This window comes from Choloepus didactylus, chromosome 4, assembly GCF_015220235.1.
Source record: "Choloepus didactylus isolate mChoDid1 chromosome 4, mChoDid1.pri, whole genome shotgun sequence".
NCBI lineage: Eukaryota > Metazoa > Chordata > Mammalia > Pilosa > Megalonychidae > Choloepus > Choloepus didactylus.
In genome coordinates, this window is record NC_051310.1 from 103360514 (window position 1) to 103386186 (window position 25673).

Genomic DNA, 25673 nt, shown 5'->3' on the forward strand with positions numbered 1-25673 from the left:
AGACTCATTGAATAGAAGGATGCTGGGCTAGAGGGCTGGCCCACAGACCCCAATTTTGATTTGTAATATCTACATTGGCCGGCTGAGAGCAGAGGCCTGAAGTTTTTACATATCTGGATGTGGCATGGGTAGACCCCCTGGGGGAGGTGGGAAGAGATTGCAGGAAAGGCCTGGGAGGCTGGGGCTGTGGAGGGGCCTCCCTGGACAAAGCCTTTGGGTGGCCTCCAGACTCGTCCTGAATCCAAGCCTCCAAACCTTCTGCCAAGGAGAGCAGCCTCGGGGCTGGAGGCCTGGAAGGGGAGGGCTCTCTAATAGGACTCTCCTATTTTTCCTCCAGGGGCCATGGGTGGGGGGCATCAACACTTTGAATGTGCTCAAAGGGAAGCAGATGCCCCTGGCCTCCCTGCAACGTGCTGGGTGCCCCGCCCTGCCCTGTCCTCCCACCTTCGCTCAGTTTCCCAAGCCCAGGCCAGTCCCGAGCCTTGCTGGGGGAAGTACCTGAGCCTGGACCTTCTCTTTCTCCCAAAGAGGCACCCCTGGAAGCTTGAGAGAGGTGGGTGGGCCTCTGGAGCAGATGGAGGGACCCAGGCGTCCTTGGATCCAGCCTGCCCCTTCTTTTGCTAGCTGGGGGATGGGGAAGGACAGCGATCCTTGGTTCCTGAAGGAAGCCATCGAAAAGGGGTCCATTCCCTAGAAGCCAGTCTGCCATCCCAGCCCTCCCTGAGAGCGAGGCAGCCCAACAGGGAGGCTGGGGCCTGGGGGGAGCGGTCATATCAACAACTGCTTTCCCCCAGAGTAGCGCACACCCACACCTACACACTCAAAATCCACAGACTCAAGAACACAGATTCAGACACTAACAGGCCACGGACCGCAGACACAAAAACACCACAAGTCACGTACAAGCTCATGGATCCTCATGCAGAGCCCCCCATAGTCTCACAGAGGCCCCCGGTCTCACACACACATGCTCACACACACAGCTCTTGTTGAATAAGGCTGAGGTGGCCTTGTCGTGGTTCATCCCCCGGACCCAGCCCACCCTGGCTCCCTCGCTTTCCCCAGGCTTCTAACAGATTCGACAAAAGCCATGGCTGGGGGGCGCTGGGTTAGAGGCAGGCCAGGGACTGTGCCCCCCCCCCACCAACAACTCCCTTCACGTGTGGCTCCCCACCTCCAAGCTGGCCTCAGGTCGGTGGGGACAGAGGGCAGAATCAGCTGGGTCAGCTGGGTCAACAGGCTCTGCCAGCAGCCCAGGCTCAGCAGATGCGTCCCCAGTGCTGCTCGTGTCTGAAGAAGGACCATCTGGCTTTTGGGGGGAGAGGAGGCCCTCCATGCTCCAAACCCAGTTCCCTGGTCGCCCTCCCCAACTCCTCCCCGGGAGCCAACTGGCCTCAGGGAAATCATATGTTCCCTCTGCACCCATCCTCCCCATGGGTACTGGGCCTGAGCTGTCTGTGGGTGGGTGGAAGGCAGGCGAAGGGCACTGGAGGCTCCTCGGGCAGGGCCTGGGCTGGCCACCCATCTCCCTGAGTCCCCGGTATTGCTGAGCCAGAGCCCTTGGTGGGGGGGGGGGAGTCAGGGGGAGGGCAGCAGGCAGCCTCCCCTTTCCAGAAAGAGTCCAAGGTCTCTGTCATCTTTGTCAACATTGCCTGTAAAGGAGAAGAGGAAAGAACAGGAGACAGGGAGGGAGAAAGAGGGCCTAGAGTTAAGTGTCTTGATTCTGGACCAGCCTGGAGGCCATCCAAAGGCTTCGTCCAGGGAGGGGAGGCTGTCCGTCTCTGCCTGGGCCCCAGAGCTGGCTCCTTCTGCCCAGAGCTCGCTCTACCCCATTCCAGGAACCGTCCAGACAGGTCTGGGACTTCTTGAAGTTTCTAGGCTGTGAGGTGGGGGGAGAAAGGGAGTATCTCCCCCTCCAACTCCCTGACCCCAGGCTCCAGCCTTTTGCAAGGGTTTGGTGAGTGCTGAGTCCCACCCGATCCCCCACCCCAGTTTCCCTATCACCCACCTCACCTGCCTCTTTCCCTCTCTGCCCTGCAAACCACTGAGGGAGAAGGGGTCTGTCCAGTCGCATTAGGCAGAAGGCCCCTAGAGGGTAGAGTGCTGACATGGGCCTTGCTGCTGACGTGGCTGAGGAGGCCCATGCCCCCCGCCCCAATCCTGGCACCTGACTCAGGTCTCCTGCAGCTCCAGAAATGTCAGGAGGGGGTTTTGTCCAGTAGCTGTTGGTCCTTTTCTAGGGGCAGCCGAACGGCAGCCAGAGGCCCAGGCCCCTTCCTGAGGATGCTCAGGAGAGCAGGGTCCAGCACGTCAGCTAAAGCAAAGCCACCCTGCTCCAGGGACTGTGTCTCTCCCCACCCTCACCTTTTCTTTCTCCCCCGTCTTCCATCTGTCCCTCCCCACATTACCCACTGGACAGGTTTTGTATTCCTTGTTCTTATTTTACAAAGAAGGCTAGTGGAAAGTTTGCCCTTGAAACCAAACCCTCAGATGGCAGTTCTGCCTGGCAATCTTGGCCGGCTTCCCCACAGGCCAGTGCCTCCGCAGCAGCTGGGGCCCCAGAGCTGGAGGGAAGACAGCTGGGCTGGGCCATAGCACCTTCTTCCTGCCCTGGCCCCTGGGTGGGCTGCTGGAGGAGCCTCCTGCCTGGATTCCTGGATTCTCCAACAGGTGAGCAGGATGGGACTTGGGACCCTCATTTTACAGGGGGAAAAACACAGGCCCAGAGAGGGAAGGGGACCTACTTGTTCAGAATCACATCGTACCAGGACTGGAATTCATTTGCTCTGCCTTCTTTTTGTTATACCTCCCATCTCCAAGTTGAGGAGGGAGTATAGGCACATGTGCCAGAGACAGCCATGATTGAGCTGGGGTAACACCCCCAAGTCCCCACCTTCCCCAGGCGCATTCCCAAGCAGGTGGCTATTTCATATGGATCCAGGCTGGATCACGTGGACCTGGTGTTCGGTCAATGCAGTGACCCTTCCCTTCCCCCAGGGCCCTGGGAGGGGAGAGCTTGAACATCTCACATAGTCTGGCGCTCACAGGTGGGTTCCACAGAAGACATTTCCTTTCCTAGCACTGGATTTCTCCTCACTCCTGTGCAGCGGTGGGCGAGGAGGTTGAGGACAGCCTTCCAAGAGCAGGGTTGGGGGGTTAGCGTTCACAAGACTCCTGGGGGTCCATAAGAAGTGGGAAGGTAGGCATGTCATTTGGAGTTTTTATTTTTCACTGAGCTAGGAGAGGAGAACTCGGCCATGGAATCCAGAGAGAGTTCTACGGGAACAGAACAGAAACAGGCTGGGCCCCAGGCCCACAGAAGGCCTGGAGCTGCCTGGCTGCCCTTCAGTGCCAGCTTCAGCCTTGGCACTCAGCCCCTCACACAGCGTCGTTCAGCTCCCAAGAGCCAGAGACCACGGTTGAGGCACTGGCTGCCCAAGGAGGCTTGAGGCTGTGGCTGCAGCTGCTGCCCTGCCTGAGAAGGGGGGTGGATGGCGGTGGCTCCGAGGGGCAGGGAGGCCAAGCTAGACAAGTCACCTTGTACATCCTCATTTTACCGATGACGAAATGAGGCCCAGGAAGAGCAGTGACTTTCAAGGATGGTAGAGGTGGAGACTCAAACTCAGGCCTCCTGTTTGCTGTGGGTCTGTGTCTACCTACAGCCACCTCTGAAGGTATCTGAGTGTTGGGATCTAGAGAGGCTGGGAACCCAGGGGAGCTGGCCTGTGTGTGTGTCTGTATATTCCAGGATTTGTCTGAGGCTTATATCTCTGCCCATGCCAGAGTTTTTGTGCCTCTCTGTGGTACTCCTGGGGACAGAAACTTGGGACCGTGGCAAGAGAGGGCTGGGCATTTCCTGACAACTTTGGGTGGACTCCCCAGGTGAGTAGGGGGCATGGCTCTTAGGGGAAAAGGTGAGGAATAGAGACTGTGCTCCCAGTGGAAAGGGAGAGACCAAAAGACAGGCTTGGGACATGGGTGAGAAGGGTCCTGGGACCCAGGTAGGGCAGGGGAAACAAAGCCCATGATGGGGTGTGGGTCTCTGGAAGTTCAGACTTATTCTTAGTCCTCATGTGGGCCCATCCCTGCAGTCACCCCCCTGGGCAACCCATGGGAGGTGGTCACATGATGTGGCACTTCTCAGCTGACTGTTTGAGATCCCCCAGTGTGGCCTGGGCCTTGTCCTTGAGTGAACCGAGGTCCAAGCCAGGGATACTGGCCAGCTGCCCGAGGACAGAGGCCCTCTCCTCCTCCTCCTCTGTGTCCTCCTCAATCATCTTGGCCAGCTCTCGGGGCAGCTCCACGTCTCCTCCTGCCATCTGGATCTGGCTTTCATCTGTCTCATTCTGAAGAGAAGAGGGGAGGGGCATGAGGTGGTGTTGAGGGGGTTGGGAGGAGGCCTAGACTGGGTTCCAGGCCTCTGGATTCTTGAGCCCCATGTTCCAGGGAACTCACCACCACATCCCAGGATCAAGTGTTTGACACCTGGACATGGAGATCTTGCACTTTTATACCTTGCACTTTTATATCACCTTGCTTCACTCTGAGATGCTGAAAGAGTAGCATAGTGAGTAAAGACAAAATGAAAGCACCTACAAGTCACACTGCTACAGTCAGCTATGCCATATACTGACGATTTATCTTTAACTACACTGCAGGATGTAATCAGTAATAGTGATGGGCTCCATTTATCAAATGCCTTTTATATGCCTGACATCGAGCTGGGTGCTTTTAATTCTCACAGTAACACTGTGAGGTGGATATTGTTATCTCCACTTTACAAATAAGGAAATTGATGCTCAGATCATTAAGTAACTTGCCCAAGATCACACAACTAGGAGATGGAGAAGCTGAATTTAAACCCATGTCACTGATTCTAAAATCTGTTTTCTTTGTATGGCACCTGCTTAAGGCTGTTGCACTTCACTGTCTTTCTCTGAAGGGCTCTGGGGCTTTCCACTTTGTGTTCTACTCTTTGCATCCAAGTCTTTCTTATTCTACTAGACTAGACTAAGAATGCCTCAGTGGTAGGAGTTGTGTGTCTTACATGCTTAGTGTAAGCATTTGAGGAATGACTCCACCCCTACCTGTGTATAATGCAATAACTTTTCAGAAAGGAAGGCTTTCTGGACCAAATTTCCCTTTAAGAAACTTCCAAGAGACTGGTGACCTGTGGGTAGACAGGCAGCCAGGGGCTAAGTAAACATCTGCTGAATGAATGAATGTGATATCCATGTATCTGATCTCCCAATTCAAGTAGAAGGTCAAGATTAGGAGTGCTGTAACACTGTACCTCTATTTCCCATCAGAGATCTGAGCACATAGGCAATACTTTGGGAGTTATTTGTGCCTCAGCTTCCCTTCTTTTGCATTGGGAGTAGAACACTCACAAGCCCACCCCTTGCTGCAGGGCCTAGTAAAGCATGGGAGCAGGGGTCTCCTGTGACATCACTGACTGCTTGGCCAAAAAAGGGAGCACTTTGCTATCTACAAGCAGATTCCATACCCTGGGAAGCAACCTGAGGGTCTGGAGCAAACCAGGCTCAATATTCACAGGCTTGACTTCAACTGCAGCTCTACCACTTGCTGTCTGTATAACCTTTAAGCTCTCTGAGCCTCAGTTTCCTAATTGGCAGATGTTGATATCTATGTGGCCGTGTTATTGGGGCATTAGGTGAGGGTGTGAAGGTCAAGTGCCTGGCACCCAAATTGTGTTGCATTCTCCACCCCCTCTCCTCCATGTTTTCACAAGCCCCTAGAGCACTCACTATCCTCTGTGGTAAAATCTACTGCCTTTCTATTGCCTTCCACCTCTTCTTCAGGTCCTCTGCCCTCTGGGCTTTCACGTGCCTGGGCCTGACTCAGGAGGACATCAGAGAGAAGGGACCTGCCCTGACTCCAGACACACAAACCAATCAGTACCCGAGAACTGTCAGGTGCTGGTTAACCACGAGCGAGTGAGTGAGTGAGTGAGTGAGACCCGAAGGAGCAAACCAAGCACCTGCAGTGCCCAGAGCAAGGGGAAAGAAGTCCGAGTCCAGAGCTCAGAGTCAACTTACCTTGGGTAGACGGTATTTGTCTCGGAAGTGGCTCCGCAGCGTGGCCCGCTCTGCCTTCCTCTGGGTGAAATGCGCGTCCCGCTCCATCCTGCAGGAGCACCGGGGGCGGAGTCATCGCGAGGGCGGGGAGAAGGGGTAGGGTCTGTGAGGAAGTGGCGGGAGGGGTCTCTGCGTCCTGACCGCTGGCCGGATCCCTCCATCACACGGGCCTGGCGGGCCGCGATTGGGTTTTTGCTGCCTCTCCGCTAGCGCAACGCCCTGTGTAGTCCTTGTACCTGCCGCTGGACGGATCTGGCGGGGCGGGGCGTCAGTCTGCCTGGCTCTCTCTGCTGACCCTACTACGTGTCCCTCGTGGCCTCCGACTCCGCCCATCTTCTCCCATCTCTGACAGGAGGGAAAGTAATGGGGACAGATTTGGTTTCACTTCACTACCCCTTTCAGTATGTCCTTGGGTACGGCACTTAGCTTTCTCTTCTGTAAAATGGGGCAAGATTTCCCAACTCCCAAGACTGTTACGAGGATTAAGTGAAATATTAATGGTGTTATGTTTTAATGGTCAGGTGCTATGTTGAGCTGTTTATATGCATTAACTCATTTGATCTTCATAACAAATATAGATGGGACACACTATGATTATCATCCCCATTTTACAGAAGAGGAAACCAAACCACAAAGAGGTTAACTTCCCTAGTAACCCAGCTAAGAAAAAGAAAAGCCAGGATCCGTACACAAGCTGTCTAGCTCCAGAGCGTAGCCTCTAACTCTGGCTACTTCTCTGTCCCAGCACTGCCAGCTGGCAAAAGGGCCCACTATCTATTAGTGCCCCCTTTCAGGATCTGTCTCCAGGACTGTGAGCACCTCTCAGCTGCACCCCTTCTCTCAGAGCCCCGGTTAGAAGATCCAGGCAGCTGGTACCAGAGCGGATTAAGGGATTACTTGTTAACGTCAGAAATGCACGTGCCCCCTGCCCCCTCCTCCCAGGCCCCTGTCTCCCCCACTCCTGATCCAACTAAGAAGCTGGGGTGGGGTCCTAAGTTTGAGATGGAATGGTGCTGAGGGCAGCCTAGAGGGTACATCTACATCTAGGAAAGGAGGGGAGGGGGTCTTGGGCCTGAGGCTAGCCTGGGGGAGGGCTGGGCGGGGGGGGGGTATCTTTGGATCCAGGAAGGGGCCCCACTCACTTGTCTTCCACCAGTTGCTTCTGATACTCCTCGTACTCCTCTCGGCTCATACCCTGTGCTTCTGCCGCCGACTTTTCCCCGTCCCCTTTGTCGTCGCCGCCCCCCAGGCTCCCGGTAAGGTTCTTCAGCTGGCCGCCCACCATGGTTTTCACCATGAACGCCATGGTCTTCGTCAGCCTGAGCACCAGGCGCCGGGTACCACGCACCGGACACCGTACACGTCCGCGCCTACTTCAGCACCAGAACTCACGGACAGCTCCCACCGCCCCCTGCGTCCAATGCTCTGCACCGCCCTCCACCCGCCCGGGCCCGCCCCCATCTCCCCAAAGCCCTCCCTCCTCACGGTGGGCGGGGGGCATGCACGGGGCTGAGGAGGCTGGACCACGTGCCCGCTCCCCACTCTCGCCTCCCCCACGTGCTTCCTTCAACTCCGAGCTCTGCCCGGCACTGCCGACAGCGGATTAGGGCCTGCGAGGGGGAGAGTGGGGGTGGGGTCGCTCCCTATGAGAAGGGGCTGCTCTGATATGCGCCTGAACCCTGCCTCCTACCCTGTCCCTACTTCCTTCTCTTAGAGGTCGCTGATAGCCAGGATTTCAGCTGGGAAATCTGGCCAGCCGCAAGAGGGCAAGGACCTTGGGCCCTCTGAGCCCCCACCCCTCAACCCACTGGCCCCAAAGCTGACCAAAGAACTTGACACTGGAAAAGGGGGAGGGAGATCCTAGAGGGGGATTCCCAGTTATGGCTCCGAGGGTTCATGGTCTCAAGGTTCCTCTTTCTGCCCTGCAGACCCCTGAAGCTGCTGGGAGTGGGGAAGGAGAGGGTTGTTAATGGTGATGCTAGTGAGCCAGGAAAAGCACTGGGAGCTTTCACTCCCTGTTCTGGGTGAAGGTGGGGACAGAATTATACTTAGCTCTTCCTCTCCCCCTAGGACAGTCCTCTACCCCTCTGTAGTCCAGAGCCCAAGGCCTGTGGAATATCTGGTCTCTTGGAGGGCAAGTGAGACCTTGGCCTCCTTGTCAGCTTGGAGCCCACTGCCAGCTACCTACCAAAAGGAGGTGGAAACCTTCCAAGAGATTCAGGCAAAGCTGGAAGATAAAGGATCATATCAAAGCATGGGGAGAAGAAGTCTACCTTTAATAAGGTGGGAATTAATTACCCAAAAGCTAAGCTGTGGGTAGGAGTTGGGTGCCCAGAAGGAGAGGCATAGAAGACACTTTGAAGGCACAACTGGACAAGCCCTCCATCCTCCAGGCATGAGACATGGACATTTCCCCTGGGCTTTGAGGTGAATCATGCATGCATGCTGGGGGTGTGGGGCTGTCTCCTTAGGGCACCCAGGGCACTGGGGACTTCCGATGCAGAACTCGGAGGAAGGCTGCCTGCGAACAGACACTCCTGAAAGCTCTTGTTCCGCTCCTGCCTGCTGCCAGGAAGAGAAGAGGGTTACTCAGGCCTCAGCCTTCTTGGCCCTTGAGACCAGACCTCCCCCACTCACCTCCCCACACTCACTGCCCCACAGCCCTGCTCTGGGACCTTCTCTGGCCCCTTAGATGCCACATTAGATCCCCACTTTTCTCCCTGGCATTTAAGGTCTGCCGAGGTTGATCCAGCCTTCTTGTCCACTGCACTCCTAAGCACACCCGTAATAAGCCTGCTGTCATTTCTACCTCCATGCCTTGGCTGTTCTCATCACCTGGAAAGTTCTCTGTCTCCTCTTGTCCTACTCTGCCTTTAAAGTTCAGCCCACTTCACTCCTCCTCTAGAAACCCCCCAGCCCACACTGATTATTCTTGTCTTGAAATTCCACCAACAAGGACTGTCAGTCCTGTTTCTGAGGTTTTTAGCACACCCCACATCTCTAAATGTTTCATCCATTCAACAAACACCCACCAAACCAAAATGTTACCTCTTCCCACCTTTTCAATTTTCTTTGCCCAATTTCACATACTCGTCCTACCCTTTGCTCCAACTGTACTGAACTTTCCACTTTTTCTCCAAAATCCTATGTTTTCATGCCTGTTCTCAGGCTGTTCCCTCTGCATTGATACCTTTACCTATCTTGCCAGGCTGGAGAACTCCCAGTCACCTTAGAAGACCCATCTCAAATGTCCCTCCCAGGTCAATTGCCTGATCTCCCCAAGCTGGGTCAAGTGCTTTTTCCTGCTCTCCAATAGCCCCTGAGCTTCTTGCCATCATGGCACTAACTACCTAGGGTATGGCTCTCAGTTACTTGTCAGCTTCTCAAACTAAAGAGTGAGCTTTGTGAGGGCCCAGATGGGGCTGGGGGCTGAGCAGGTGGTCAGTGGTGCCTGCTGAAAGAGCGGGTCTTTGCCTGGGCTGTGCTCCTAGCAAACTGGTGGACTGGGCAGGTCTTCTCTGGGCCTTGGTGCCCCTCTCTCAAATGGGAATGAATGCCTATGGTCCTGCTCGGAACCAAGAAATGTTGGATAAGTGTGGGAAATCCTGCCCACGGGAAGGCCCACCTGAGGTTCACGTAGCAGAAGAAGCCTACAGTCTGGATGAGGAGAAAGAACAGGAAGATACGAGGCCGCAGGCATGAGGAGGCTCCTGGGGACCGACCCAGTTGGCGGGGAGCTTTGGCTGCCGCTTTCTGAAAGGGAGAGTCTCAGGTCCTGGCTCAGCTTCTTCCCCGGCAGGGGAGAGAGAATCCTGAAATCTTGGCCAGGTGTGGGCTCTGTTTTCCTTCCCTAGGCTTGGGGTATCCTAGCTGTCATCCAGAGAACTTGGAGAGAAGGCAAAGTACAAAGCTGCCTCCCCACCCCAGCTCTCATGGCTCCATCTGTGGGAATAGCTGGGAAGGCCTGGGGATCATCAGGGGGCTGAAGACTCAAGGGATGAGAGAGAGGGAGTGGCTAGAGAGCAAAAGACACAGTGAGGGTGAGCAAGAAAGAGAGCAAGATGAGGCAGGGGCAGGGGGAGGAGCTGGCTTTACCACTGAGCTCTTAGTGGTTTGAGCAAAGCCCACCCCCATTTCCCTTCTGGTCACTAAGAGGGTTGGACCAAGTGATCTCCCAGGACCCGGCTCATTCTCTGAGTCTGTGACCCTGGAACCTTCTAGAGAGCAGAGAGGGCAGAGAGAAAGTCACATTTGCGTCCCTGCATGTGTGTGTGTGTGTATGTGCCCATGCATACACAACCCAGACATAAGTGTGCCTGCCAGGGGTCCTGGGAGGAGAAGGCAAAGAGCAGGAGGTTCCTAGGGCTGCAGAAGTGCTAGAAGAAGGGTGGCTGAGGCCAAACCTCAGGGATGGGGCCCCCTCACCACTGAGACCCAAAGTTCCTTGTGCAGGGAGCCCAGGATCTGGTCCAGCTCCAAGAAATGATGCTGGGTGCCAACAGGCAGGTAGAAGACCTGGGCTCGTGAGGCCATGCGTGCAGCTGCTTCCCTGGGAGGAGAGGGGGACCAAGGAAAATGACTCATTGTCCCTTCTTGCTGCACCCAAATCACCTAACCATTTCCCACCATCCCCAAGGGCAGCACATGGGTGGGGAGCAGGCCCCATCCATAGGTCCCCTTCTCAGGGACTAGGCTTTCCCCCCCTAAATCATCTCGCTGGATCCTGATACAGCTTCATCTCAGAGAAGCGTCTCCCTAAAGCTGCCTGTCTTGACTCCAGTCTCCCCTGGGCTCTGCCATCCTTCAGGGGATCCAGCTCCTTCCTGTCTTCCTTTCTGCCATCCCCAGGCATCTAGATGTGTGTGCAGGGGGGTGGGGGGTTAGGATGGGGAGTTGGGCTCTAGCCACAGCATCTAGCCTTAAGCCTGGCTCCTCCATGGCATCAAGGGATCTCCCTACTCGCAGGATGCTGGGAAGCTGGAGGGGGCCGAGGAAAGTCGGGAACTGCCTCCTCCAACTGGACATGATCTTGGTTGTCCTCCTTACAGAGACCTCCATCAAAATGTTCCCTCCTCCCAGGAGCTGTCACTAAGGAAAGGCTCAAATTTACTAAGCCTCCTGGGGGTGAGAATGACTGACAGGGGCCTTCATGAGGGGCTCCTTCCAGGGTGGCTTGCTTTTGAAGTAGGTTTTCAAAAACTTTTAAACTTGATTCAGTCAGATTCAGGTCGTCTCAACAAACCCAAGCAGCCCCCAGCCTCTCCCTATGTGCCAGGCTTTGTGCTGGGTGCTTGGGTAATAATTAAAGGAACAAAAGGCTAATGGGAGAATGGGCAGAGAGGCTCCTCCACTTCCCTTCCCTCTCCCCCAGGACCCCTTCCTTGCCTTGTGCCCTCACCTCATCTCTTGCAGATCCTGGAGCAGTATCTGCTGCCCGCGGAGCAGGGCGCTGACCTTGGCCAAGTCCTGTAGGAGTACCAGTCTCTTCTCTCGGGGCCCAGGACTCAGCCCCTCTGTCTTCAGGTTACCTTTCCCAGGGACACTGTGGCCCCCTTCCTTTCAGGAGGCCTTAACAGACTGTCTATAGCTTCTTCATTTTGGACACATTGGGTTTATTTGACCCCTGTTCTTCTGGGCTCCTGGATCTCCCTCCTCTCAAACCCTTCTCCATAAGGGAGGTTGTTTTCCCCCAACAGTGTCCATTTCTGGGCTTTCTCAAAAGCTGTCCCCTTTCTAAAAGTGGTTCTGCCCCTTGAAGGAGGCAGCAGCCCCACCCAGTCCACTCTCTCCCCCCTCTTCCAGGGCACAACCCGAGCTGGGAGCCAGTGCCAGTCCACTCCCGAGGCTTGGGCCCCCACACCTTGTCCCCACTCCAGCAGCCCATCCTAAGCTGCTCTGGTTTTAGACACAGGATTAAAACCTGGATCTTCTGGAGCCCAGCAAAGCCCACAAGAGCCTTTGGCTTCCCCTGCCCAGCACCTAACACCTTGGCTGAGTTCACCCTTCAGGCCCCCCCAGCTGGGTCATGCCTCCCCGGGGAGAAGGAAGGATGGTGTTGGAGCTGAGATGAGGATTCTGGTGCATCTGAGCATTAAGCAAGCCGTATGCAAATTACATGTAAAGCTACAAGCAAATTAGCACCCAGTCTATTTCTGTCATGCCTCTACAGACCAAAGTCCAAATACCTGGCATCTCCTCTCCCCAGGCTCAGCCACGTGGCTCTGTGGGCATTTGCTTGTGCAGAAATGCTCTCCATGCTCTCCTACCCAGCTCCTTACCCCATCCTGTGACCGGCAGCATTTTGTGCTTGCCCTCCTTTCCCTCCAGGCCTTGGCAGGGGGGTGGAGGCTAGGTCCTGAGTGTAGCACCTGCTCCTCTGTTTGAAAGGAGGGGGCCTGCTGGGGCCATCAGACCCAATGCCTCGGGGCTCAGCCTCCCCAGGCCTGCAGGAGGAGTCTTGGATGCCAGAGGAGCCACTCACCCAGATTCCTTCAGGCCTGGTGTGGCCTAGGGCCCCCAGCTGCTGCTTCCATAGCCTCTTAGCCTGGGCCAACTGCTCAGAGAGACCCTGGAGAGCCTGCAGGATCTGGCTGTGTCTGCCCAGCATCAACTCCAGGTCAAAGAGCCTTTCGCCTGGAGAGGGGGGCAGAGCTGGGACAGACAGCCAGGTGGGCTGGGGCAATGGATCCCATCTTTGGGGGACTCCTTACAGAGGGGGACCAGAAAGGTATAAGAGGCTTCTGCCTCCAAGCCCCTCACCTGGAAAGATGTGTCTCGGTGGTGGGGTGGGGATAGGACAGAACACCTGGGCCCAGGTCCCACTAGTTGGCTTCTGTCTCCCCAATGGTTAAAGGACTCCTGGTTCTAAGGGATCCTGTGACATTCATATGGACCCTGCCCACCCTGTCTGCTCCCCAGGTCCCTACCCCCTTCCTGGGCTTCAGAGTCTGACTTTGGAATTTTGTCTTCCCTTGTGTCCAGGGCCAGCCTTGCCCTCAGCCCTTCCAGCTTCTTTGCCAACCGAAGCTCCTCCATCTCCAGGAAGGGCTGGGGGGGATCCTGGAGAAGGAAGACAAAAACTCAGGCCCGAAGCCCATGGCTGATCTGGGAGCTAGGGGAGCCTTCCCACAGAGCTTCCCATGAGCCTGGTCTCCCTCCCAGACCAAACCCGAGCATTCACCCCAGGCAGGGAGAGCCCTCATCTCTCCCTCAGCTCAGTCCTCTGAGCCCTGCCTCCACTGCTGATCCCCACACCCTTCCCTCCCCATCATGATCCAGGTTCCAGCCCGCCTGCCAGGGCTACAGGCCTTTGTATATGCTGTTCCTCTGCTCAGCCAACCCCTTCACCTTCAAACTCACCCCTCCAGGCAGTCTTCCCTGTTCCCCCTGGCTGGGTTAGGACCCCTCCTCTGTGCTCCCACAGCTCCCCTGTGCCTTTCAACACCCAGCACTGATCACTCTGGGCTGTAATGTAACAGTCCAGCTCCAACCAGCCTGGGAGGTGCTTGAGGACAGGGCCTGGCTCTGGGCCACCTCTGGCCTTCAGCACTGCCCAACACAAGGCCTGGCCTGAGCAGAGCTCAGAGAACAGGTGGGGATGAGGGATGGAATGGCAGGTCTGAGGGCACCATGGCCTGAGTGTGTAGAGGTTAGGAAAAGCATCGGGGGATGCAAAGGGTCCCTGGGCTGCCTCTCCCTCTTCTCTTCCCCCAAGAACGGGCCTGGGATTGGTATCACCTCTGGACCTGGCTCGTTCAGACTGAAGGTCAGGAAGGACAGGACATCATGGTCATCTGGGGTAGGGGCAGAATGGAGAAGGGGCGGTAAGACCCCTCTACCCATGGGCCCTTCACTCAGCCCTCACCCCCCAGGCCTCATCATATCCCAGGGAGGCAAGAAAGCTGGGTGACCTTGGGCATCTTCTCTAACCCTTGTCTTGCTCACTTCCCAGGGAAGGTGTGAAGGTCAGACAAGCAAATGGGTGGGCTGTGGGTTGACTCCCACACATGGGCAGACGGGGGAAAACTGGACTGTCACAAAATGTCCTGTGCTAGAGCTGTGGCAGCTGAGCCTGTGATGCCCGCAGGCCCCCAGAGCATGCTGTTAGTGGTGGAAGCAACCATGCAACGAGCACCTCCCCGGTATGGCTCTGACCATGTCACGCTCTTTCTCAGAAACTGTCCATGGCTCCCCAGTGCCCAGAGTCCAAAGACCAAAGTCTGGACAGCCAAGGACTCCCACCCTCTTGTTGCAACCTGCTTTCCAGCTACGGGCCCCTCCCTGGCTCCCCATTGCATTGCATCCCCTGGCTCCATTTTCTTAAATGGTCCTTGCACTGTGCCTCATCCACTTGCCCCTACAGCTCCCAGCTAAGGGCAGTTATGGGGCCAAAACTGGAATAAAAACTTCTAATGTATTATCTCATTTGGGACTTTCAACAGCTTTGTCAGGCAGACATCACCTACCCCCATGGTAACAGAGGACCAGGTTGCATCATGACTTGCCCAGGTCACACGGTGAGGAAATGCCTGACCCCACACCCTGTGCTTCTCAGAAGATGTACTCAGGAGGGTGTGTCTGGCATGGCCTCCCTACTCTTCCCTGCCAGGCAGGACCCTCACCTGCCAGGATGCTGGTGGCTGCTGAGATCCCAAAGAAACCTCCTGGGGCCAAGAGCAGGGGTCCCACGTCGATGCACACCTCCTCCCGGTCACTGGGAGTGAGGCCACTGTTCAAGGATACCTGAGGGGCACGGAGGGCATGAGCCCCTGGAGGTGGGGCCCCTCCTCTCCCCTGTCTCTAGCAGAGGCACCGCCCCCGCCGACTCACTGCGTCCCCCGGCCCTGAAGGAGGGCAGGCAGCCGCAGGACGTGTCATCAGGGTGGCCTGGAGAAGGCTCCCACCCATGGTCTCACGTCAGCTCTAACAGGGACGTGCTGTGCACTCGTGCTAGGAGGAGGAGCCTGTGTAGGTGTTGGCCTGTATGTGTCTGCGAACCCGCACAGGTGTGAGGACTCGTGTGTGTGTGTGTGTGTGTGTGTGTGTGTGTGTGTGTGCGCGCGCGCGCGCGCGCACGCGCGCGCACGCCAGGGATGCTGTGTCGCAAGCCCAAGTCTATTAGGGTCACGGGCACTCATGCAGCAACTCTGTAACTCGGAGCCCCTGTAATCCGCATTCCCCACCTAGAAGACGCACAAAAGCCAGAGGGGTGACTCACGCGCAGCCTCTGACCCCAGTAGGTGATCCGTACTCTGACAGGGTACGGACGATTCCGGAAGTCCCGGTGGCAGGAGCCCAGCACCTGGCTAGCTCTGTCCCTGTGGATACTCAGAATCCAGCTGGGCCACACAGGACCCGAGGCCCAGCCAGCGGGGGCGGCCCCAGGGGCTGCTCTGCCCAGACCTGCCATGCCACCCCCTCCCCACCGGGTTATTCGATACGGGATATGTCTCCTGTTGTCTAGCTCGAGTCTCCCCTGCTGTAGTCTGCTTCCTCAGCAGAAGAAAGAACAGGAAAGCAAGTCCTGCTTGGCAGAGGGGTGGGGTTTGCAGTTTATGGAAGAAGTAGGGAGGGGCTCCCTGTGACCCTTCCCCATGGGGGCAGAGGCCTGGACCGACGCTGCGGTTTCCCCCCTCCATCAGCCCGGGCCCACTGCCTCATCCCACTGCCCTCCGCTTCCCTTAGGCTCCAGTTCCTGGTGCCCCTGGGTCAGGCTTCTCTCTCCTCTCCCTTCTGTCAAGGGCTTGACCTGCAGCAGGATAGACTCAGGCCAGATAACAGGAGACACATCCCCGAGGCCAAGGACAGGGAGACCAGCCACCTCCCCCACAGGGCAGCGCAGCAGGCTCTGGGGCCAGGAGGAGTGTTGAGCCTGTGAGGACCTGAGACTCGCTGGGCACAGAGGACACGGCAGGCGGCTCGCCCTGCAGCATCTGTCCCTGACGCCCTCAGCCAAGAGAGCGGCAGCACCCAGCCAGCTCTGGAGCAGACGCTTGGCTTTGCACCAAGTCACCTTGGGCAAGCTACCTCATCTTTCCGAGCCCATTTCCCCATCAGGAAAATGAGGTTAATAATTGAAACTACCTTGTAACGTTGTTACGAGGGTTAACCAAGACAATGAATGCACAGGGCTTGGCACTGAGCCTGGGATATGGTAAGCCCAGCTCCATAAATGTTAGCAATTATCCTAATTGTTATGAGCGGAGGGATGTTTGCTGAGACATTGACAGCCGGCCTAGCCACTGGGGAGGCAGTGGGGCCGGGAGGGGTGGGAGCCACGTCATCTGGGAGAGAGGGAGGGTGCCCGCAGGCAGGCAGCGTGCGCAGGGGGATGTCGGGCTCAGACCTCAGCTCTGCACCCAGTTGTGTGACCTGGTGCAAATCACTTCACTTCTCTGGGCCTCATTGTCCTCACTTCTAACTGAGGACTGATAATAATCCCTGTTTATCAAGGGCGTTGGCAATTCGTTGAGCTAATGCGAGGAGAAACTCTCGGCACAGGGCCCCAGCCTCCACCATTTGACCTGGGGCTCTTGCGTCAGGTGAATCAGGGTGGTTCTCGAGAAGAGCACGTAGACTCCGGGCCCCGGGCCACAGAGGCCCAGCAGAGGCTGCGTGGGAGGGAGTTCCCACGCGGGTCAGGCGACCACCGTCAGCTGCTCAGCCTGAGAGTCTGGCAGGATGGCGCAGCCCTGAGGAGGGGCTGTGGCACAGAGGGGTGGTGCAAGCTGGTGCTTCCAGCCCAGGCCCGGGAGTGGAGAGTGGGTGCAGACAGAACTTACCCCAGCGACTCGTGGGGGGCGAGCCCCTCACCGGCCAGCACCCGGATGGCAGGACTGTTCTGCATGGGAGGTGACAAGTAGTCTGAGCCATAGGCACAGGGAGGAGGGGCGAGGGCAGGGCCGGGTGGGCCGGGGACCACCACTCACCTCGGTATCCTGGGCCGAGGAGTCGAACAGGATCCCGATGCCGTCCCACGGGGCCAGCGCCCCCAGAATGGAACCCACTTGGCTCCTGTCCTGGGTGTACCACATGGCCTGCAGGTCCCCAGCCCCTCAGCTCAGAGGTCCCCGTGGGAACCAGCTCACCACCCTCTTCCCTGACTACCCCCTCTGCTGGGCCCTGCAGGGGCCACTCACCATGCCCTGGGCTCCGCGGCGCCCCGGCCCAGTCACCCTCATCTGCATCTCCACCTCCCACGTGGAGAAGAGGACAGAGGCCCGGCTCCACACGGCGCCGCTCCGGTTCTGCATGGATGGGGCCAGCCGCACCTCCTCCAGGCCCAGGAGGGTGTCTGTGGGCCATGGCAGCTCAGGGCCTGGGCCCCTCCCAACCCCTGCCCCACAGTCTTCTCCCTCCTTGGCCTGGGCTGGGCTCTTGGGGCAGGAAGGAGGTGACACCTAGGCCTACCAATAAATAACGCCCGGCCAGCTAGATGCAGGAAGCAATTGAAAAAATGGGAACCAAGCCCCAGCACAGCTGGAGGGGCCTTTGCCAGGTGACGGCAAGGAAGTGCCAGGTTCAGTCTGGGCACTTTAACTGCAATCTTATTTAATCCTCACTACAAGTCTGCGAGGCTAGTTTTTATAAAACCCCATTTCACAGATGAGGCTTAGAAAAATTAAGGAACTAAGGGGATTGCAGTTCAGGTTTGTTTGACTCCAAAGTGCAAGCTTTTTTCTATCAGAGAGTTTTCTGTCTAATCCTCTCACTGGCTCAGATGAGGAAACTGCACCCCATGAGTGAAAAGGACCTGCCTGAGCCACGACACAGTAGAGCATTTTACAGAGATTAACTGCGTGGCAGTTCAGGACTTGGAGGGCTACTTTGGTGTGGCCAGGAGAGGCTGGGGGCTTTCTGCTGGAGAACAGGGGGCATTCCAAGGTGAGGGAAACATGAAAGCAAAGGTGCAGGGACTGCACCCTCAGGACGGGGAGGAAAGGATGAAGGATGGAGTGCGCGTAAGGATTATCACTGGTGGGGTAGGGACGAAGGAGCCATCCATGGTAGAAGGGAGGGAAGGGGAGAGAAACTGAGGCAGGCTTGAAGGGACAGAGGCACACCAGAGGCCCCACCCCAGCTGGCTCCCCATCCTCCGTCTGCCAGCCTGGAACCTGGCCTAGAGCCCAGTCCCGGCCAGGACTTCCGGAGACTGCTAATCCAGCCTGTTTGCTCTGCAAAGGCCGGGTGGGGGCAGGGAGGCCCAGAGGATGCCGGGCCCTTAGAAGCCACCACTGCCTCCGAAGTGGCTTGTAGGAGGGCAAAGGGTGTCTGATGCCTACCACATTTACACATCCTGCCCAGATATGGATTGTTAGTGGGACTTCTTCCCAGCCTGTAGGCTCCTTGAGACTGTCTCAGCCCTGTGTCCCTGGAACCTTGGACAGGGCTGGGTACAGAGGGGCATAAGAGGGTGGGAGTCAGATGAAAGAATGAATGAATGAAATAATAGACAATGAACATATCACTGGGTGATCTTGGAGAATGTGCATCTGCTCCCCCACATGGTCTACAATGTCCCAGGCTTTGCAAGGCCCTGAGGCAGGACCTGGTTTGGCACTGTGGAAAAGGCTTTGTTCTGGTTGTGCCTGTTGTGGAGGACAGGCTGAAAAACCTGGCTGACAAGGCCTATCATCTTTAAGGGGCCCCTCAGGATAGTCTTTTCTCGTCTCAGACAGGAATTATGCTGTGTGTCTGATCTTACACCTCATAGATAGAGAAATACACACAAATCTGTGTGCTTTCTTTGCCTGGCCTGCTAGGAGGCTCTGAATAAAATCTCAATACTGGCTGGTGGATGGACCTCCCAACAAATGTTTTGACAATAGGCCAACCCTGGATTTATTTCATGCCCCTACCCTAACCCTGAGCCCTATTCTTTTCATTCACTACTAATGTAAGCTCTTCTATATTTTCTAGGATCTTGTAAGTCACCAAAAATCTTTTCTGGAACAAAACCAGGTAAAAGACAGATTCTTTGTCTTTTACTCTGAACACAGACCTGCGGATCAAGATGCTTTCATGCCTGCTTTTACCCTCTCTGGCAAAATAGTCAGACTTGAGGATGCCTCCTTCCAGGTAGCCCCGCAGTTCTCATGAACAACTGCAGGCCCGACAGGATGGAGCCAGGAAAGTGGGGGTTTACGCTGGTCAAGTTGCCTTGTTTACTGTGTGTGGGCCTGAGCGTGTGAGCATATGGGTGTGTGTTCACAGGTCCAAGGGACAAAGGAAGGAGAGGGAGTCCAATACGAGGCAATAGAAGAGAGAAGCCTTAGAGCAGAGAAGGAGAAAGGCAGAGAGGAGAAACTGAGGCTAGTGGGTGGGGGTGGAATTGTGGTGGGTAGAGCAGGAGACAACCCTGGGAGGGGTAATGGTCCATCTGGGTGTTGGGGCCCCAGCACAGGCTGGAGCACAGGCAGGTGCACTCTCCCCCCGCCCCGGTCACAGCCACCCAGAGCTGGTCAGCCCCTCCAGCACTCTGTCCCTCCCCTCACCTCCGTGATGGCTCCAGAAGGGGATTCCAGCCCCAGGCAATGCCAGTCTTGGTCCTTTGAAGCTGAGCTTGTACTCAAACCTGCGCCGAGGCAGATGGGCCCCCTCAGGGCTGTGGGGGGCCAGAAGCAGAAGGAGAAGGCAGAGCAAGGCATCTGGGCCACCCACCCCAGGCATTGTGAAGCAATCTGATCTCCAGGACCCAGGGTGGATCTGTGGCTGGGAGGCCAGGGATGGGCTCCTGGGACTGTTCCAGGCCAGGAGGAGCCAGGGCTGGGCCAGGAGCTGGTTTTTGGCACTGTCCCCTATCTCCCCACCCTGACACATCCTGTTCCTTCCAGGCCTGACCTAGGCCCAGTCCCTCTCTAATCTCCAGCCAGAGCTGGGCTGCCCTGTCCCCCTCCCAGCCTGAGCTCTGCCCCTGTTCCCTGGCTCAGGCCATCTTTGCCCCCTCCCTCAGCCCCACTGCTGTAGGGGCCACAGGGATGCACAGGGAAGTCCCCATGGAAGTCCCCATCCTTCTGCACACTGGCCTCTCCTCCCTTCTGGGGAGTCTGTCCTCCGCCCCCTGCCTCCTACCCTGCAGAGGGATGTCCCGACTGGACTGGCCAACCCCTCCTCCTCATTCCCCCACCTTCTCTCCAGCCGAGATGCTCAATTCTCTCCTGAATGTTCATCCCTCCAAGCAACCTGCTTTCTGTAACAATAAATTACATGAAAAAAAGAGTGTCTTAAGAGACAGAGCAAATAAATGCAATGTGTGGACCTTGTTTGGAGCCTAACTTTAACCAACCAAATGCAAACGAGAGAGAGAGACAACTGGGGAAATTTGAACAATGGTTATTTGATGAAATTAAAGAATTATTGTTAAAATTTTTGAGAGTAACAATGGTATGGTGGTTAGGTTAAAAAAATGATCTTTGGTCTTTTGGAGAAACATACTAAGGATTTATGGATGAATTGATGTAACGTTTGTGATTAGCTTCAAAATACCCTAGGGATGGGGTGGGGGTGGGGGGACCAGGTGGGGCACAGTTGACTTAGGATTGGCCTTGAGTTGGTAATTGTTGAAGCTGAGTGGTGAGCACACATGGTTCACTATCCCACTCTCTCTGGTTTTATATGTTTGACAATTTCCATTACAAAAAAGTCTTTAAAAGGTTAGAAATCCTAAATTTCAATTCTTTTTATCCAAAGAAAGGTTGGTTTTCCAGAGTAACTAATTTGCCAAGAATTCTAGGCTGCTCACGTTTTAATGTACTTTGTAAGTTCCCAGTAGGATCATAACTGAAGCTCTTCAAATTGATTAAAGTTGAGGTTTAAATGAAAATTTTAGGACATACTGAAAGAAAAAAAATTCATTTCTCAACACTCAGCCCTCCACAGGCTCCCACTGCTCTCCCCACTCCCCTTTGCAGCCAAGCTCATAGAGGGTCCCACACTGTCCCTGCTTCCTCACCTCCCACCCGGTCCCAGAGATGCTGCCTTCTGCCCCCTGCCACCTCCCCCCACCCCACCCAAAAACTGCTCTAGCAAGGCAATTGAAGACCCTGTTTTCTGCACCCACTTGACACTTCTCAAATTTGACCTCCCCCAGACTCTACAATGTGTGTTCTTGAAACTCCCCCTTTCCTGTACTGAGACAGGCCCTGACCACACGGCCCCCCTGCTTTCCTCTAGCCCCTTAGCTGCACCCTTAGCTGTGCCCCCTCCGGTGCCTCTTATGTTGGAATTCCTCAGGGCTCCCTTTTCTCTTCGCTGTCTATGCTCCCTGGCCAAGCTTGACCGCGCCCAGGGCTTCAAGCACCATTGTCATATCCAAGATTCCCAGATTTCTCTGTGTAGCCCAGCCTTTCCCAGGAGCTGCAGGCCCAAATGCCTAATTCTTCAGGGACATCTCTGCTTGGATGTCACAAAGACAGCTGTGACACATCCAAACGGAACCCTTCTCCAACCCTCAACCCATCTCAGGATGCACCAACCACCTCATCAGGCCAGAGCCTGGAGTCCCCTGGATCCCTTTCTCTGCCTCATCCCCTAACCCAGCCATCACCAAACTCTGAAATTTGCTCTTTTCACTCCTAATCTCTGGTCCCTTAATCTTTCCAAGTCTCAGTTTCCAATCTGTTAACTAGGGGGGTATGCCAGTTTGGATATCTTATGTCCCCCAAAAGCCATGTTCTTTAATGCAATCTTGTGGGGGCAGTCTTATTAATCTTTTTGATTAGGGTGTGACCTCTTGAATGAATGTTTCCATGGAGATTTGACCCCACCCATTCAGGGTAAGTCTTGATTAATTTACTGGAGTCCTTTAAAGGGAGCTCACACAAAGATGCAGAGAGAAGAACATTTGGAGATGCTAAGCTAAGAGAAATTCAGAGACATTTTGGCAAATGCCATTTTGAAACACAACCCAGGAGCAAAGGACCAGCAGATGCCAGCCACATGCCTTCCCAGCTGACAGAGGTGTTCTGGATGCCATTGGCCATTCTTCAGTGAAGGTATCCTCTTATTGTTTGGACACTTCTATACTTAGAACTGTAAATCTGTAATCAAATAAGCCCCCTTTATAAAAGCCAATCCATATCTGGCAGCATTAGCAAACCAGAGCAGGAGGTGATAGTATATACCTCCAAGAGTCATTGAGAGAGTTTACATGGAAATAATGCATCAGAAGTGTTAAGAATGACTTGGCAAACAGTGGGTGCTCAGTGGACCATCAGCTATGTCCACCCTCCTCTCCACCTGCTTCCCCAGCCCAGAGCACCTCTTGTCTGGATGGCTACAGCTTCCCCACTGCCTCCCTGCCTCCACTGTGGGCCCCCCGCCCCCAGGCCAGACTGTAGCTAGACGCTTTCTAAAATGCAGACCTGATCATATCCCTCCCCTGTCCTAAAGCCTTCCACTGCTCCTAGTCATCTTCAAGTTACCAGTCTTGAGCAGAGCCCACAAAGCCACGGGGGGGGGGGACTGGGCCCCACTTTCCCTTCAGCCTTACTCGTTCCCCAGCCACACACTGAAGCACCCACAGTTCCCCGCCCTCCACGGCTGCCACACCTCACTGCCTTTGCTCAGGCTGTGCCCTTCCTCTGCCAGAACACCCTTGCCCTCTGCCCTGGCCTGTCCTCCGGGTGTCTGGGACGCTTCCAGGCCCCTGCTGCCTCCTCTGCCCAGCGGCTCCTGCTGGCCAGCAGGCAGCGCCTTGCCGCAGTTCTGGGCCCCAAGCTGAGGCGTGAGCAGTTTCCCTATTTGTCCACGCGCTCCTTGAAAGTGGGAGCTGTGTATTGCTCATCTATTCGTGGCCAGTGGCCAGCTCTGAGCAGGAGAGAGAAGGGAAGGATGAGAGAAAAGAGAGATGGGGAAAAAAAAAGAGAGAGAGAAGGAAAAATGAAAGGAAGGTGGGGGGCTGCAGCAGGAGGACGCCCACACCATCAGGTGGAAAGAAATGGAACATCTAGCTCCCCAGGCCCCCCATTCCCACAGGCTCCACTGGCCCCTCACTTCTGTTTGTCTTAACACCCGGCCAATTCTGTTGCCTGCCCGCTCCTTTGCAGGTTCTGAAACCACCTAGTGAGATGGTTAAAATCCTCGCCCCCACCCCCTTCATTCAGCAAAGTCGGGTTGAAACCCTCATGGTGAGCCTACTTACACCATGGACATCAGCAGGCACCCTAACTCAGAGCTTCCGTCCCTCCCTCCGCCCTAGATGTGGAAACATTTACTGGTGCACACTGCTTAGCGCCCTCTCCCTCTGTGCAGTTTCATTGGAAGGACAGTCCCTCGCCGCGCTCAGGCCCATTTCCCGCTTCTGCTCTGGGTTCCAGCCTTTTCTTCAAGGAGACTTCACTACCCATCGCTATCCTCCCCTTCCCTCTGCGTCTCCCGCCTCCCTCTCGGTACTCAGACAAGAACCGAAGACAAATGTCTACTCCTCAGCAGCCAAATTTGCTCAGGCCTCTGCCATCTTAAAAAAAACTCCTCCCACATCTCCTCTAATTCTCACCCTTTCTTGCGTTTATAGCTAAATTTCTTAAAAGATCATCGACCCTCCCACACAGCTCACATCCATCCTCCTCTGCCAACACAGGTCTCGCGAACGTCACCAGCAATTCCTTGTGGCTAAAACCTGTGAGCAGATGCGGTGGCCATCTCCTCACCTTCCCGGGAGCCCGATCCTGGCCACTTCCGCCCTCTTGAAACTCTCCCCTCAGCTCCTGACACCTCACTCTGCTGGTTTCCTAGTGGTCTCGGGCTGCCTTGCCTAGTCGACCTCTTTGTCTTCACCTTTAAATAGTAAGAGCTCCCCAATGCTTGGCCCTGGGTGCTTTTTCCTTTTCCCTGTCCTCCCAAAGTGACCTCATCCTTGCCCGTGGCCTTGGGTTCAATCTGGCCTCTGGGCCACCAACTTACTCATTTCAGCAGTTTCATAGGCACACCCCACAAGTCTTCCGGGACCTGTGAACCTGCCTCTCCTGGTTCTCTCGTTCAGCAGGGCCCCTCCCGCCGCCCTCCCCATCCATCCTGCTATAAGGTCAGGCATTGCCGCAGCTCCTCCCTCTCCACCCTGACGCTGAACTGCCACCAAGCTCGGTCAATTTCACCTCCTACATCTCTCTGCAGTCCAACTACTTCCCACCATCATCTCTCACCTAAGCTAGCCCTCACTGGTCACTCCATATCCACCTGGCTCCCCAGCAGCCAGGGTCATTATTTCAAAACTGTTATCTTACCACATCACCCTCCCATTTAAAATGCATCACTGGCTCCCCATGGCTCTTCGTGTGATAGAACCAAGCCTCACCTCTCCAGCCCCACACTCTGCAAAAGCATTGTCTTCTCGGAGATCCCAGAACACACTTCCTCCCTCCAGTCTCAGCGTCTCTTCTTGGAATGCCGCTACCCTGTTACCTCCCGTTCATTCTTCTGACCTCATCTTAAGTGCTGCTTCCTCCAGGAAGCCCTTCCTGATCAACAGACAAGACCTAGTCCCTAAGTTGTTTCTTTCATAGCCTGTATCAGCTTGCAATTATCTGTGCATATGATTACTCGATTGCCCATCTTCCCAACTGTGGACTCCATGAGGGTCTGTTTTGCTCATTGCTGAACCCTAGTGCTAGCACACAGCAATGTTTGTTAAATGAATGGTCTGGTTTTAGAAAACGAGTCTGGCAGTGTGCAGACAGGACAACTGGAGGAGGAACAGTGGCTGGAATTGGCAGGGGTGGGTGAGGAGCAATCCAACTGATGGGGAGAGGAAGGGTCAGAGTCCTGGCTGGCCAAGGACCACCCCCAGCCTGTCTCAGTGAACAAATTCAGCCCCCTCCCCCAACTTCAGAGGTTCTCAGCTTCACTTACAGCACTGACCACTGCCTTTTCCCACTGGGAGATGCCTGGGGCAGGGCATGGATCTCCCCACCCTCTTGCCTCCTCAGACCCTGCAAAATCCAGCAAGGCACAGGGCTTGGCACATGGCAGGGTGGGGATGGGGCAAAGCTGTTACACCTTAAGTGGAATCGAAGAACTGCTAGAAGCTCAGAGCTCCTCTTTTCCCATCACCCTCCAGGGTGAACATTTCTTCGGAGGCACTAGGTGTTTGCTTTGTCTCCCACTGGAGGACCCCACACAGCTCCCAGGCCCACCACTGCTTGTTCTCACGCTTGAACACAGGGCGCAACTAAGACCCCACCCCTATCTGGTCAGGCTTGGGACCCCCATCCTTGGCTCCAGCCTTTCTTGTACTGAAGGCTTGAAAAGCACAGAAGAGGCAGCTGGAACCCCCAGCCAGCATTCTGTGGACTGGGCCCCGGTGCCAGGCCTAGACCGCAGCAGGACGGTGGGGGAGGGAGCGGGCGGCACGACCTCACCCATGGGCAGACACAGGACACTCGCTCGTGCAGCTGACACAAAGCGGCGGCTACATCTCCCGGCCGGCCGTGCTCCCTGTCCCGTCCCACCCCACCCCACAAACAGGGCAAGCACAGCCCCACTCACAGAGACAGGGGGATGGACACGATGGCACAGTGGGGGTGGGAGGGGAACCGGGCAGGACAGGCAGGCTCGGCGGAGGAAGCGCCAAGGCCGGGC

General features: G+C 55.8%; 2 protein-coding genes across 5 annotated transcripts; both read right to left on the reverse strand.

Annotated features, from left to right (window-relative positions):
- Positions 1-3221: 3221 nt before the first annotated feature.
- Positions 3222-7449, reverse strand: CPLX3 (complexin 3). The gene is made up of 3 exons (XM_037833440.1): positions 7241-7449; positions 6060-6147; positions 3222-4346 (listed from the first exon to the last, which is right to left on the reverse strand). The coding sequence occupies exons 1-3, from the start codon at positions 7402-7404 to the stop codon at positions 4122-4124; spliced, it is 477 nt and encodes a 158-aa protein (XP_037689368.1). The 5' UTR covers positions 7405-7449; the 3' UTR covers positions 3222-4121.
- A 141-nt stretch (positions 7450-7590) lies between these two features.
- On the reverse strand, positions 7591-19766 carry LMAN1L (lectin, mannose binding 1 like). Of its 4 annotated transcripts, XM_037833395.1 has the most exons (13): positions 19592-19766; positions 17237-17391; positions 17027-17134; positions 16880-16938; positions 15316-15415; positions 14720-14840; positions 13836-13891; positions 13025-13157; positions 12580-12731; positions 11497-11564; positions 10524-10647; positions 9724-9851; positions 8414-8660 (listed from the first exon to the last, which is right to left on the reverse strand). In XM_037833395.1, exons 1-13 carry the CDS (start codon positions 19764-19766, stop codon positions 8531-8533), a joined length of 1509 nt encoding a protein of 502 aa, XP_037689323.1. In that variant the 3' UTR covers positions 8414-8530. The 4 variants fall into 4 exon arrangements, 3 of the variants coding, with proteins under 3 accessions (XP_037689322.1, XP_037689323.1, XP_037689324.1); XM_037833394.1 differs by lacking the exon at positions 12580-12731 and having other exon boundaries at positions 7591-8660; XR_005216404.1 differs by lacking the exon at positions 8414-8660 and having other exon boundaries at positions 9838-9851; positions 12377-12731.
- Between the last annotated feature and the right edge of the window lie 5907 nt (positions 19767-25673).

Bases quoted from the DNA above. Each gene is read 5' to 3' on its own strand.
- LMAN1L (XM_037833394.1), bottom strand. From the start codon at position 19,766: ATGCCTGGGGTGGGTGGCCCAGATGCCTTGCTCTGCCTTCTCCTTCTG. The intron at 15,416-16,879 runs GTAAGTTCTGTC...GAGTATCCACAG, and splicing joins GCCCCCCACGAGTCGCTGGG to GGACAGAGCTAGCCAGGTGC. The intron at 14,841-15,315 runs GTGAGTCACCCC...CGTGCCCCTCAG, and splicing joins ACTGGGGTCAGAGGCTGCGC to GTATCCTTGAACAGTGGCCT.
- CPLX3 (XM_037833440.1), bottom strand. From the start codon at position 7,404: ATGGCGTTCATGGTGAAAACCATGGTGGGCGGCCAGCTGAAGAACCTT. The intron at 6,148-7,240 runs GTGAGTGGGGCC...GTGCTCCTGCAG, and splicing joins AAGCAACTGGTGGAAGACAA to GATGGAGCGGGACGCGCATT. The intron at 4,347-6,059 runs GTAAGTTGACTC...TCTTCTCTTCAG, and splicing joins ACAAATACCGTCTACCCAAG to AATGAGACAGATGAAAGCCA.